Genomic DNA, 14715 nt, shown 5'->3' with positions numbered 1-14715 from the left:
TGTAGATCGTAATTATTTTTATAATTAAAACCTTTCAGCATCCTTTGTGGTATTTTGAGGTTGTGTACTATTTGCCACTGGACATGTGACAATCCAGGAGTAAGATGCATTTCAAATGGGGAAAAAAAGTGTTAAGCATACATTCCTAGAGTCATTAGATGTGCTTAACTTGCATTTGTGATAATTATAATAGAGTTCACCCAACTACAGTAATGAGAGCTGGTGGGCTGAATTGTGTACGTGTTTTGTGCAGTACTGTGGAATTGCTAAAAGATGTCTAGCTTTTGGAGAAGAATTTTAAGCATGTTTTTAAGCCTTCCTAAAATGTGATTTTGAAATTTTTAATGAAAAGTGGTTTTAAGCTGTTGACTGAGCTCATAATATATAGGGTGTCCCTGTCTTTTTATGTTTTGTTTTTTCCTTCTTTATTGCTGCTTTTTTTGGGCCTAGGAGTAAGATGCATTTCAAATATGAGTTTTACTTTTCCTGGTGTGGGGAATAAAAGTGTCTTCCAGAGGACATGCAGTGCACAAGTTCTCTCAAATGGGTGATGACATCCAATGGAGCCTTCATGTGGAGAACCTTCCTTAATACTGATTTGTGTTTAAATCTTTTTATTGAACGTGCTCCAAACCAATTAAACACTATATCAGCAACTATCAATCAGGCACCATAGAGCATATTCACATTTTTTTGACGGGATAGATGAGATGGATGGGCATATGATTTGTCCAAATTAAGCTGGAAGCCCAATAGTGGCACTCCATCAACTCGATCACTCCCAGAAGAGAGTGCTGCAGTGAGGTAAGGATCAATAGGAGATCATCTGCAAAGGCCAAGGTCTTCAAAGTGCTAACATCCACCTCCAGACCCTGCACCTCCAAGGGCCGCCGATAACGTGCACAGCAAATGCTCGAGAGAGAGAATGAACAGAAGGGGGAAAAGCGGGCAGCCCTCTCTCGTGCCCTGTTCTGTTGATAAGTCTGCATGCGAACACAATTAACCAAGAGGGATGTGGAGGGATGAGTATAAAGGACCTTTACTGCTTGCAGATACCACCTAGTAATCCCCATATGCTCTAATGTGGAAAACAAAAAGGGCCAGCTTACATGATCAACCACCTTGGCTGCATCTAGCCTGACCAAAAGCGCAGGTATCTGTCATTGTTGAATATGAGCCAAGGCCAAAAGGGCCTTATGAACGTTAAAAACTGATTGACTACCATCCACCAGGACAGAACAAACATGAACAAATGTTTACAGCGATTAGGAAAGCTGGCAAATTGGGCAGAATTATAATAATGGGTGATTTCAGTTACCCTGCAAATTTCCGGAATGAGTAGAATATATATAAAAAATTATCATGCAATTCTACCCTATACTCAACGTGTTTGTGGGTCACAATGGCAGGCAATAATGAAAAAAGTGGAGAAAAAAAGAAGACCTCAGAAACATCGGAACTTCCTCGTTTTTAAAGGACACGCCTTTTATGTAATGAGGGAACCACTTCAATCACGCGTCTTCAAAAAAAACTCCACTGTAACAACTTCATAAAAGCACTGTCCAGCCTTGTACAGGTATTCTCTCAACTGGACATTACATAAATTTATGAAGATATTGTCATCCAAGATAAGTACTTTTTCGAGTTTTTGTCAGAATCAAATTGAGTCTCCACATAAGTGTTTGTAAGGGTACAATGGCAGTGTTTTTGTGAAGTTGTTACAGTGGAGTTTTTTTTTTTTTTTTTGAAGACGCGTGATTGAAGTGGTTCCCTCATTACATAAAAGGCGTGTCCTTTAAAAACGAGGAAGTTCCGATGTTTCTGAGGTCTTCTTTTTTTTCTCCACTTTTTTCATTATTGCCTGCCATTGTGACCCACAAACACGTTGAGTATAGGGTAGAATTGCATGATAATTTTTTATTTCAGTTACCCCAATATTGACTGGGTAAATGCTAAATTAGCGCTAGAGAGGTAAAATTCTTAAGATGTAATAAATTACTGCTTGAAGCAACTGGTCCAAGAACTGACAAGAAGGGGATCTATTTTAGATGTAGTTCTTAGTGGCTTGCAGGGCATGGTACGAGAAGTAACGGTGTTGGATTTGCTGGGAAACAGTGATCATAACATGATCAAGTTTGAGCAGATACCTGGCATGAAGTCATTAACAAATCAGCTGTAGTAGCATTCAATTTTCAAAAGGGTGACTATGACAAAATGAGGAAAATGGTTAAAAAGAAGCTGAAAGGGTCAGCTGCAAATGTCAGGACTTTACATCAGACTTGGACATTGTTTAAAAAATACCATTGTGGAAGCCCAGACCAGATGTATTCCATGTATTAGCAAAGCTGGAAAGAAGAGCAAACAGCCAGCATGGTTTAAAAGATGAAGTGAAAGAGGCTATTAGAGCCAAAAGAACATCCGTCAAAGAACTGAATAAGAATCAGAATGAAGAAAATAAGAAGTAACATGAATGGAAAGCACTGATAAGGCTAAAAGGGAATATGAAGAAAAACATGCTGTGGAGAGAGAGAGAGTCATAGTAACACCTTTTTTCAGGTACATCAGAAGCAGAAAGCCTGTGAGGGAATCTGTGGGACCATTAGATCATGAAGGAGGTAAAGGTGCAACCAGGGAGGACAAAGCCATAGCGGAGAGATTGAATGAATTCTTTGCTTTGATCTTTACGGAAGGAGATGTAAGAGATCTACCTATACCGAAAATGGTTTTCAAGGGGGGTGATGCGGAGGAAATGAAAGAAATCTTGGTGAACCTAGAAGATGTACTGAGCCAAATCGACAAATTAAAGTGGGATAAATCACCTGGACCAGATGGCATACACACAAGAGTACTGAGAGAACTCAAATATGAAATTGCTGATTTGTGGTTAATGATCTGCAACCTGTCATTAAAATCATCCATAGTACTCGAAGATTGGAGGGTGGCCAATGTAATGCTGATTTTTAAAAAGGTTCCAGGGGTGATCCGGGAAATTACAGACCGGTAAGCCTGACTTCAGTAATGGGGAAAATAGTGGAAATTGTTATAAAGAATGAAATCACGGGACACATAGACAAACGTGGTTTAATGGGACAGAGTCAGCATGGGTTCAGTCAAGAGAAGTTTTGCCTCACCAATTTGTTTCATTTCTTTGAAGGTATAAACATGAATAAAGGTGAGCTGGGTTTTCAGAAATCTTTTGGCAAAGTTCGTCATGAGAGACTCCTGAGAAAATGAAAAAGTCATGGAATAGGAGGCAATATCCTTCTGTGGATTAGGAATTGGTTATTGGACATAAAACAGAGGGTTGGGTAATGGCCATTTTTCTCAATGGAGGGTGACTAGTGGAGTGCCACAGGGATCTGTACTGGAACATGTGCTATTTAGCATATTTATAAATGATCTGCCTGGTAATAAGCTAGCACCTGGGTGATTAAGCCCACCCCTAGCAGTTTAAAAAAAAACTCCATTGAAACCTATCATGACCTGAAACAATCCCGGACTTCAACCAAGTGATCGCATGTTGCAGTTTCTTAGCCTCTAGTGGTTCGTTAAAGCTTGTAATGGCTTCTGCTGGTGGCCGAGACAAACCAGATTGTGCCAGGTATTCTGCGGTTTGGTCAGGGAGAAAACTCAACTTTGGCCTTATAAAAATCTTCAAAATGTTGAACAAAAATTTGGACTATTTCCTCGAGCTGATTGGCCCATGTACCATCCCTTCTCAACGCAAGGAAGGGGTGCTGACGTTGCCATGTGAAATGTAACCTAGACAAAACTTTTCCCCGGCTTATTCCCAAAATGGTAAAAAAAGATAGATACAGCTCAATAGCTGCTTTTGCATTCTGGAGTAAAGCAAAGAGTTAAGTCATTTGCATGGCCAGATACATCTCTTTGTGTTTCAGTGGGGTTCTGAGCATAGTCCCTACAAGCTTTGCATAGCTATCTTCCTGTTTCTGGCACTCATAAAAGCTATAATATCCCCTCAAAGTGCAGCCTTCGCTGACTCCCAGAACAGGACAGGGTCATTACTATATTGGCCATTATGTTTACAGTATTTTTTCCACTTCTCCTGTGTGTACTCTTTAAACTCAAAGTTCTCTGACAAGAAAGACGGGAAACACCACAAGTTCCCTCTGGTATCATGGTTCCATCATAAGGTTTAAAAAAAAAAAAAAAAGGGCTTAGTCAGAAACTGCAATAACACTTATCTCCATCATAGAGAAAAAATAAGGAGTGGACATAAATAATCTATGCGGGAGAAGATACCATGGGCACAAGAATCAGGATGAAGCAGCTGCCAGGGGTCCACCAAGTCCAGAGCCTGGCAAAAAGAGCCTGCCCCCTCTCTCCCTGGGAGGCCTGTGGCGGAGCAGACCCATCCATGGCAGGATCAACAACTAGGTTAAAATTCCCTGCGACCAACAGAGATTGGCCAATGTAGGGAGCTCAAACGCACGTCAGATAAGAATAAAAGACAGCGTCGTAGGTATTTGAACCATATAACACAAGTAAAAGTAATTCATGGCCCTGTAAGTTCAGTTGAAAAAGAAGGTAGCAGCCTTGCCCATCACTGGCCAATACTGCTGTGGTATTATGGAATAAAATGGCTATTCCTCTATGCCTCCCCCCCCCCCCCAAGAAGCTGAACTAAACATTTCCCCAACCCAGTAATGTCAGAGCTTAAGGTGCTCCATCTCAGTGAGCATTGTCTCCTGCAAGCAGGCCACATCTACCTACAAGCGATTCAGAGTGGTCAGAATCTTTGAACACTTAACTGGGGAAGTGATACCTCCTACATTCACATTCCAGTAATCTATCTTCACCATAGGCGTCATATTTTAAAGTTACATTGCAGTGAATCAGCCAGAACCGGTAAGCACACAACCCAGCCTCCTGGAGCACAGCCTTCCCAGGAGCCACATCCACCAATGCATTCATCCTCAAGCAGCATCCTATACAATCCAGTCACACCACGACATCCAGTCCCTCGCTAGTGCAAATTAAAGGATCAAGCACCCCCCCCCCCCAAAGACATGTTGGCCCCGGCTCCCTAGTCACTCAATCAGATGGTCCAGGCCCGTGCCTAAAGTTGGAATGGAAAGGGCTCAGAGCCCCAAGTGAGCGTTCACACACTTGAGTAGTTCTGCTGTGTCTTGAGCCAAACTTGAAGAGAGAGCAAGTGTTCCGTCAAATAGTTAAGCACCACATTAAGACTACAAATCAGTGGGTGCTTCAAGTAGCTGATGACAAGCAATCCAGGAACACGCTGGTCTCCTCCACTGTATTGAAAATGAGCACCTTGCCATTGTGGCGAACACGCAGCCACACTGGATACTGCAGAGCAAAGGCCACATGGTGATTATGGAGCTCTGCACACACTGGAGACATTTTTTGCCTATTCTGTGCCACCTGCATCAAATAATCATTAAACAATAAGAGTTTATCGCCTTGATATTGCAGTGCTCCATGGTGACGGTAAGCTTGCGTGATATTTTCATTATCATCCCAATTCAAATATTTAGTGATCATGGACCACGGTCTAAGAGAGCGGTACCAAGCGATGGGCCCGCTTACACATTATGGCCATTCAGGAGTTTTTGACTGCAGGTTGCTCAGGAAGCCATGTCTCAAACTATGCACAAAGTTCTAGGTCTCTTACCTCCTCCGGGAGGCCTACCATTTGAACAATTGTTTCTCCATGCTCTGTGCTTATTATCTTCCAGCTATTCCTGAAGCTGCACATTTGCGGTGCACAGTTGTCACTTGCTCCTCCATGCTCACCAGCCGGTCATCGTGGCACGAAATGAGGGCCTCGGCCTCATCCAAACGTTAGTGTGTGTGAGTCAAAATGCTCCTTAATGTCCTCAAGCGCAGCCTGCAGTTTATTCAGTTTATCTTCTAAAGTGACTGACCAGCTGTGATATGTCTTGGGCCAAGGTCCCGGGAAATGGAGCTGCGGACTCAGCTGGAAGAGACACCATCTTGGGTGAGTCCACTTTGCTCCGTTCGTGTGGTGGCTTAGGTATTCTTAGGGGCATCACTACTAGGACCCACTGCCAATGTCAGCGTGTTCCAAATGCATCTACTGCATCCCCGCAAGTCTTACAAGCTCTAATAGGGCAGAGCGAACCCTGGTCTGCAAGATTTAATAGCTCATTGAAGTAAAGGAGAGCTGAAACTCCAGGCACTTGTGACTTCTCAGCACGCTGGCATGCCGGATGTACCCCTAGTACTTACCTGGAAGCTTTTGAGAAACCGTAATATGCATGAATGCAAATTCATGCTCGTTGCTGTTACATGGGACCTCCTTCAGTCTTTGTGCGCACTCAAAGATTTCTCAATTGTCCGTTGCATTTTACCTCTTAGTTCCCTTAAGACACGTTTTTCAGGTATGAAGGGTCCTGGAGCTGTACTGGATGTTAGGGATGCATCGGCATTGTGAGTGTGTCTGTTAGCCTTGACATCAGGTATTGACAGTCTGTTGCAATTAAATGTTGACTAATTCCTGCCTAAAGAAGGTGGATTTATTGTCCTTCATCAATGTCAAGGACCCATGAATGTCAACAGAGGTGGGAAACTTCAGCATTATAGCCCATCAGAGCACTGTAATGAGTATCGAGACACCATGTTCCCCAGTGCTTTTGAAATGAGCCCTACATGAAGGATCACTCGTCGTCTTTGATGATGGAGTCATGACAGCCACCAGTACTTCACAAGTGACTGAGGAAGATGTGGCTACCCTTTACTGGTCCCCCTTTACCTTTTAGCATTGGTAGTCTATCAGGAGGAGCTCAAGATAAATCAGTGAGCACCTGAAATGTTACCTTGCTCAATACAATGTTTCAATTTCAACATCGATGTTGATGCAGAGTGTTCTGGCCAAAACTAGAGATTCATGCTTGCCTGGAGGGGATTTATAGATATCAAAACCTTGCAGGGCCTTCAATTCCATGTGTGTTGCACCAGTATCAATTTCCAGCATATTAGAGAGGAGGAAGCTTCACAGAGATGCAGGAGGTCCGTGTGTCTGCACAGATCCAGAGCTCTCCACTTAAGTTGTTCTGTGGGTCAAAGTCTGAGCACATTTAGGATCCTGAATATGGCCATGTTCAGTTCTCTAAAGTGGATCACTCAGCTGGCTTGCTCTCATATCTAGCTCCACTGTATGAGGAGAAGTTCATCGACTCAATGCTGCTTCATTGATTTTTGTTTGGGAGATGGTGGAGCCCATTTAAATTAGAGGAGGAATATAGGGCATAAACATTGGATATCCTTCAGTTCCTTGACCTTTCACAAGGATGCTGTGACCACACTCATTCAGAGAATCCTCAGAGGTGTTCAGTTGAGAATGTATGATACCCCCCTCTCAGGATATCTGTCAGTAAGAAGGTTGGCTCTGAGTATAGAGGTCAGAAATCTCTCAGATTCAAGAAGCCGTTTCCTCACTGATTTGTGGTGATACAAAAAGGCCAAAAATTCCAAGTCTTATTCTTCTGTACCCCCAGAAAGGGAAGTACAAACATTGGATGCTTTTGGAAGAATTTTTTCTGAATACTGTTTTCCCTTCCTTCATGAGCCAATATATGCAAACACTGCACAGTAGCTAATTTATATGGTGACTTCTATATTCCAATGTTTGTTTAGCTGAGTCGTTTTGGAATATATTTAACAGAGTCAAAAAGGGGTAGAATTAGCAAATTTGATGCTATAGCCCATAAGTTTCAATCTTCAATCCTAGCTGCTGGCCAAACAGACATCCCTTATATTCCTCCTTTACATGTAAAGATAATTGTGCCCATAGGGTTGTCTTTGAGGAGCACAGATGCATTGCCACAGAACCACCGAGGCTGAAGGGGTTGTTTAAACACCTATTGCTTATAGATATCAATGGGAACTGATTTTGAGGGGGATATGATCATCTAGGAAAGGTATGTTGAGGGTTAGGAGAGAAGCACATTTAAAAAAAAGAAAAGTATTTGGGATGCTGACTTGTGGATTGAAGCACTAAAATCACAAGTCATTTGAAAGAGACTGGTTGCTACATATTCCTTCAAGATGGAGGTGTTTTCAGACTTTCTCCCTTATAACAAAACCACACAACTCATGCACACTGATGAAGTACAGTTAACTTTATTCTCCTGGTATTCAGGATATAAATTCATGTCTGATGTCTGTTGAAGCGAGGCTTAGCGTGTCTGGCCTAACACAATCCTTAAAAATCATTTGGATGTTGAGGAAAGCTTTGCCTGCCTCCCTCCTTTTATTGCAAATATTGTAGACATGATTACGTTACACTATGTTGCATTTCTTGTATTATTCAATTACCTTGAGTAGTTCAATGCAGATTACATACAAGAGACAGGGCATTCCCAGGAAACACATATATTAATATAAAGAATGAATAAATACCAAATTAGGGAAAACAACAAGCTGATCAGCGTGTATTTCAAAGAATACTTTATTGCTAGATCACAAACAGATAAAATGCCTGACACAAGCCATGTTTCGCCCAAAGGGACTGTGTCAGGGAATATCATGGTCCCATTTCCCTTTCCCTCCACTGGAACTTTCTATTAGAAAACATAATAAATTGGGGCATTTTTCAAAATGCTTATTAAACAAGATCCTAGCATCAATTCCCTTGTCCTCAGAGTTGGGATGTTTAGTAAATGACTTTGGTTGCTCTGAAAATGTCTGACAGTGTATTACACGTCATTCTGGCTTCCAGGAGAGATTCCACAAAACAGAGTTAGTTTTTTTTTTTTTAAAGTGAAAGAATATTGCCATCTGGTGTGGTGGAAAGGCCCTAGATTGTTTTTCCTGTGCTGCACAGAAACAGTTTGAATACTTTCTATATCTTTCGGAGTCAGGTTTAAAAACTCTTTCCAACTAGGTCTAGGGGACATGCAATGAAGCTACTAAGCAGTACATTTAAAACAAACCAGTGAAACTATTTTTTCCACAAAGTGTGTTGTTAAACTCTGGAATACGTTGCCAGAGAATGTGGTAAAAAGTTAACTTAAAAGTTAAAAAAAAAAAAAAAAAAGGTCTAGATAATTTCCTAAAAGAAAAGTTCATTAACCATTATTAAGATGGACTTAGGAATATCCACTGCTTATTTCTAGATAAGCATCATAAAATCTGTTTTACTCCTTTGGGATCTAGCCAGGTACTTGTGACCTGGATTGGCCACTGTTGGAAACAGGATACAAAAATATTTGCTGTCCTGTTGGCAAGGTAGTATTTTTGTTTTCCCATATCTATATAGATATCTATATATAGAATATGTATAGATATAGAGATTGCATGTTTGATATGCTTTCTTGCCTTGTTGCCTTGTACTTTCATTATAAATTGTATTTAAGTATAGCTATGTAATTCTCTCTGGGTTTATATGGGCAGAGTGGCATATCAGATGTAAGTAAATGGACAAGTTATTGTTGAGCATCACTGTTAGCTAGGGTGTTTCATGTATGTGTGACTTTAATGTATGTTTCATCTTCAGAGAGTAACATTTTTTTCTAAAGACGATTTACTATTTACAACGGTAGACCCTATTCTCTGCTTCTGGAATTGAGCTTTAATTGGAAAAGTGAGGCACATTGCATGGCCATGGTAACTGCTGTGAATGTTCTGAGGCCCTTTTTTTCCCTCTGAAAATGTCTTTGATGGTTTTATAAGCTATCTCTCGTGTGTGCCTGAACTGCTGTATTCATACAAGACCTGTTTCAGATAAACAGCTTCACTTGATTGGAACACTCATTGTCTACACTTTAGTAACCACAAATTGTGGGGCCTGATTTATTGTTTTTTCCTATCCTTAATAAATCTTGCTGCCCTGTTTGGTAAATGTAAAGTGCCCATATGAGACTGCTGGGCTGTCTGTCTCATTTATGTCCCCCTGCTTCTGCTACTTCTAAAGTGCTGCCAGATGTACACAGTGATGTACAGACACACACATGAGAGATTCCGTTCTCCATAGACCTTACAATTTAAGTTAAGATAAACATATGACTAAAAGAGAATCTAGGAGACAGCTTTTATATCTTGACCACTTTTTCTGTAGTAAATACAATTTCAGGTGAGTTTTTAGTTGAATTTTTGAGTATGCCTAGGGAGGGGATTATGGCTTGCTGAATCAGGTGTTCGGAGCTATCAGTGCTCTTCTCTACCCCTGCTAAGAGTGATTTCCAAGAGGAACCTAATTCATAAGGAAGGATGTAGGGAGAAAAGAGAAGTAATTAGGAGCTGCAAAGTAATTAATTTGTAGATTTCTGCTATATTATTATTCCTAGTACTAAAACTACCACCACATTTTAGTATGTGGCTTGGGTAGAGAGGCCCTCAAAGACAGTAGATGTGGAAACAGCCATCCTGTGATCCCTAGACACACTCCAGAACCACTGAGGCTCATTAGAGCAGAGGAGTATATCCTGCTGCTGTCTGTGCTGTACTTTAATTTCTCCGAGGATAAGCAGGCTGCTTGTTCTCACACGTGGGTTGACGTCCGCGTCGGCCAGGAATCGGCATTTTGCCAGAGTTTCTGCCGCGCGTGCACCATGCACGTGTGGACTGACTCCGTAAGAGTTCACCTCAGCGCAATTAGTGCTTATCGGCGTGTAGAGGGTAAGCCTATATCTTGGCAGCCTTTAGTTGCTCGTTTTATGAGAGGTTTATTTTTGTCAAAGCCCCCTGTCAACCTCTGCTAGTGCCATGGAATCTCAATGTCGTTCTCACCCAGCTGATGAAAGCTCCTTTTGAGCCATTGAATTCCTGCCATCTGAAGTACTTGACCTGCAAGGTCATTTTCTTGATGTCTGTTACTTGAGCTTGTACGGTCAGTGAGCATTAAGGCTGTAGTGGTGGATGCACCTTATACTAAGTTTCATCACAACAGAGTAGTCCTCCGCACACACCCTAAGTTCCTAGCAAAGGTGGTGTTAGAGTTCCATCTGAACCAGTCAGTTGTTTTGCCAACATTTTTTCCCTGACCTCATGCCCACCCCGGCGAAAGCAGTTTACACACCTTGGACTGCAAGAGAGCATTGGCCTTTTACATGGAGCGGACAAAGCCTTTCAGACAGTCCGCCCAGTTATTTGTTTCTTTCAATCCCAACAGGAGGGGAGTCCCCATCGGAAAACGCACAATCTCAAATTGGCTAGCAGATTGCATTTCCTTCACTTATGCCCAAGCTGGGCTGACTGTGGAGGGCCATGTCATGGCTCATAATGTTAGAGCCATGGCTGCGTCGGTGGCTCACTTAAAGTCAGCCTCTATTGAAGAAATTTGCAAGGCTGCAACGTGGTCATCAGTCCACACATTCACATTTCACTACTGCCTTCAGTAGGATACCCAACGCGACAGTTGGTTTGGGCAGTCAGTGCTACAGAATCTGTTTGGTGTTTAGAATCCAACTCCACCCCCCTAGGCCCATTTTATTCTGTTCCAGGCTGCACTCTCAGCTAGCTGTATATAGTTTCAGGTTAATCTATGTTATGTCCTCGCCATTGCGAGGACCAATTGACCAATGTTCATTGTTTTGAGTGAGTCTGGATGCTAGGGATACGCCACGTGAGAACAAACAGCCTGCTTGTCCTCAGAGAAAGCGAAGATACTTACCTGTAGCAGGTATTCTCCGAGGACAGCAGGCTGTTTGTTCTTCCAAACCCTCCCACCTCCCCTTTGGAGTTGTCATTTGTTATTTCTTATGCTTTTTGATTTAACTGAGGAGACGCGCTCGAGCGGCGGGCGGGAAGTCAGTCCATTCATGCGCTGCGCGCTGTACGTTCAACTGAAGACTCTGGCAAAACTTTGTTTATTTTTTGCTCCGGCAAAATGCCAATTCCCAGGCCGACGCGGACGTCGACCCACATGTGAGAACAATCAGCCTGCTGTCCTCGGAGAATACCTGCTACAGGTAAGTATCTTCGCTATCCTGGTAATAAGAAACTTTTCCATTGCTGCCTAACTGTTCTCAAATAATGAATTTATAGAAATGGCAAAAATATACAGTGATTTCAGTCTTGGAATAACAAAAAAAACTTCTGAAAATTGAATGACAGCCCTTTTTTACATAGTATCCCAAAGATTTTCTCTCTGTCTTTCTTAGCTTAGCATTTGCAAAATTCTTCTTTGCTGTTTATTTTGTTCTAACTTTCCTATGTCACTAGCTTCAATGGGATCAGACTATAGTTTGTAGTTATTTTAAAATGTGCCTACTTATATATTTATATACATCTTGTCAATTTTAAACCTGTTAAGGGACTTGAGTAAGACTTGAAATAGTGCTGTCCATTTATCTCCATACCCAGTGCATTTTGGTCTTTGATTATGGAAAATAGCGATGTACACCCACAGTCATAGAGGTGGTGTTCACAGTGGTGAGGCAAATTTTATTATACCAGAATGCACTGGTAAAGGATACAAAAATACACAAGACTATAAAAGTAGACTTAAATGTCTTTCTCATAGCTTGGGCTCCCCTAATAGGGCATGCCTTTTTTATTAACTTTTTAAAACCAATTTTGTCTTAATTTTCAAAGCTAATTTTGCCTTTGGCAGAAAGTGCTGTTGGTATTTTTGGTAGTAGATTGAATGTAGAAGTAATCATCACAGCACGTTTAAGATACTGATCCCATATGGTGGAGCTACTGTCTGACACGCTCCTATCTGCTTTCTGCTGGGTCTCATAAACTCCTGTCCCTTTCCAGGCTGGATTGATGTCACTTGGGATGCTGGTGGCTCTAACTCTTACCGTATGGGCGCAGAAGGAAAATTTGACCTCAAGCTTGCCCCAGGGTACGACCCTGATTCAGCGGCATCACCCAAACCTGTCTCATCCACTGTTTCAGGCACGACACAGTCATGGAGCAGCTTGGTGAAAAACAACTGTCCAGACAAGACGTCTGCTGCTGGCGCAGGCTCCTCGAGCAGAAAAGGAAGCAGCAGCTCGGTGTGTAGCGTGGCCAGCAGCAGTGACATCAGCCTGGGCTCGACCAAAATGGAGCGGAGATCGGAGAGTGTCATGGAACAAAGCATAGTTTCAGGTACTGACATCCAAGAACCAATCGTGGTTCTGTCTTCTGCAGATAGCATCCCTCAAGCTGAAATAGGATCATCATCCAGTACGAGTACCAGCACGCTAACAGCAGACATGAGTGAAAATGCTGAGAGGAAACTGGGTACTGATGGTTCCATACGCAATTCTGGAGAATCTAGTGCAATCTCAATGGGTATTGTTAGCATCAGCTCTCCTGATGTCAGTTCTGTGTCAGAGCTGACAAATAAAGAGGCAGCTTCACAGCGCCCTCTTAGCTCTTCAGCGAGCAACAGACTCTCAGTGAGCTCTTTGTTGGCTGCTGGGGCCCCCATGAGCTCCAGCGCAAGTGTCCCCAACCTCTCCTCACGGGAAACTTCTAGTTTGGAATCATTTGTTCGGAGAGTGGCAAACATAGCACGTACTAATGCCACTAACAACATGAATTTAAGCCGCAGCAGCAGTGACAACAATACCAATACATTGGGAAGGAATGTCATGAGCAGTGCAAGTAAGTATTCTTATTTTTACTAAAGCAAACATTGCAGGGCATTACCTAACAGAAATATGTATGACACTGTGCATGAATGTACTTACAAGCCAAGCTGTTGAGAGAGGAATTATGTTAGAACGTTATGCAGGTGGAGGCAAAGTGATATTGTTAGATGAAGGATGTTTAATAAAGTTGGGATCATGTACTGTATTGCATTACATAGAAAACATAGCATAGAGATTTAGACATGGGTGGTGCATTGAAATTGAGATTTGTTTTACAGAAGTTGTATAGCAGACCATTGCAAATAAAGAAAAGTACACATTTAGATGTAAGATGGGATGTGTTGGAATTGGTGAAAATATAGAGAGGTCACATGGTAATGCAGCAGTGCAAAGTAAGATAATGGCAAAACCATTGAAGCCTGCAGCAAAAATTTCCACCATGATTGCTGTTTTATTTCATATTGTGAAAAGCTGAGTTATTTTTAGTTATAGTATATTGAGATTCTGCTAACATAAAAAGTCTAGTGATTCATTAGTCACCATCCTTAAAGATAGTTTTGCAGCCTTTTTCACTGTTACCCTTTTCTATAATTTGCATAAGAATTGATCAGATTGTATGGAATTAAAATTGCATGTGCTAGTAGTAGCCTTGTGCTGAATTGCTCAGCATGACAATATATGGACTGATTAGAACTGATATTGTTTATATGTAACTAATGTCATTTTTTAAGTAGGAATTATAAGAACATATATTCTATAGTTTGTGATTTTTTTGCCAGGGAAATGAAATAATGTGGTTCCTGTAGCTGATTTGATTTGCTGAATTGTTTCTGCACATAGTTAAGCTAGCTGTAGCTGAAGTTCGCCAAAGCAGGCATAATATTCTCACACGTGGGTGACGTCGTCCACAGAGCCCGGTTCAGACACTGTCAAGTGCACTATCACTTTAAGTCTTTGAGACAGTGCCCCCACCGCATGTGCACAGGTGCCTTCCTGCCTGATGCCTGAGCGCAGGACCAGCAGTCTATCGTTTTCCATGGAGCAGAGAGGTTGGTTTTCTAATCTCTCCTCAGCGCGTCAAACATTTGCCTTTTTGGTGCCTTCCCCTTTTCAGGATATTTATTAGTCATATTTTTATTTTCTTTATTTAGTTCAATTTATCAAATTTTTATTTTTCATTTTT

At 41.7% G+C, this 14715-nt stretch overlaps 1 protein-coding gene across 1 annotated transcript in view; it reads left to right on the top strand.

Moving 5' to 3' along the window:
* The window catches only part of HECTD1 (HECT domain E3 ubiquitin protein ligase 1), a 324415-nt gene that overhangs the window by 178444 nt on the left and 131256 nt on the right, over positions 1–14715 (top strand). Inside the window, 1 exon segment of the mRNA XM_030215386.1 lies at positions 12709–13545. Coding sequence (XP_030071246.1) covers positions 12709–13545 — 837 coding nt within the window.

This window comes from Microcaecilia unicolor, chromosome 9, assembly GCF_901765095.1.
Source record: "Microcaecilia unicolor chromosome 9, aMicUni1.1, whole genome shotgun sequence".
Lineage (NCBI taxonomy): Eukaryota > Metazoa > Chordata > Amphibia > Gymnophiona > Siphonopidae > Microcaecilia > Microcaecilia unicolor.
Note: the sequence above shows the minus strand (reverse complement) of the source record. Positions and strands in the feature narration are given on the sequence as shown.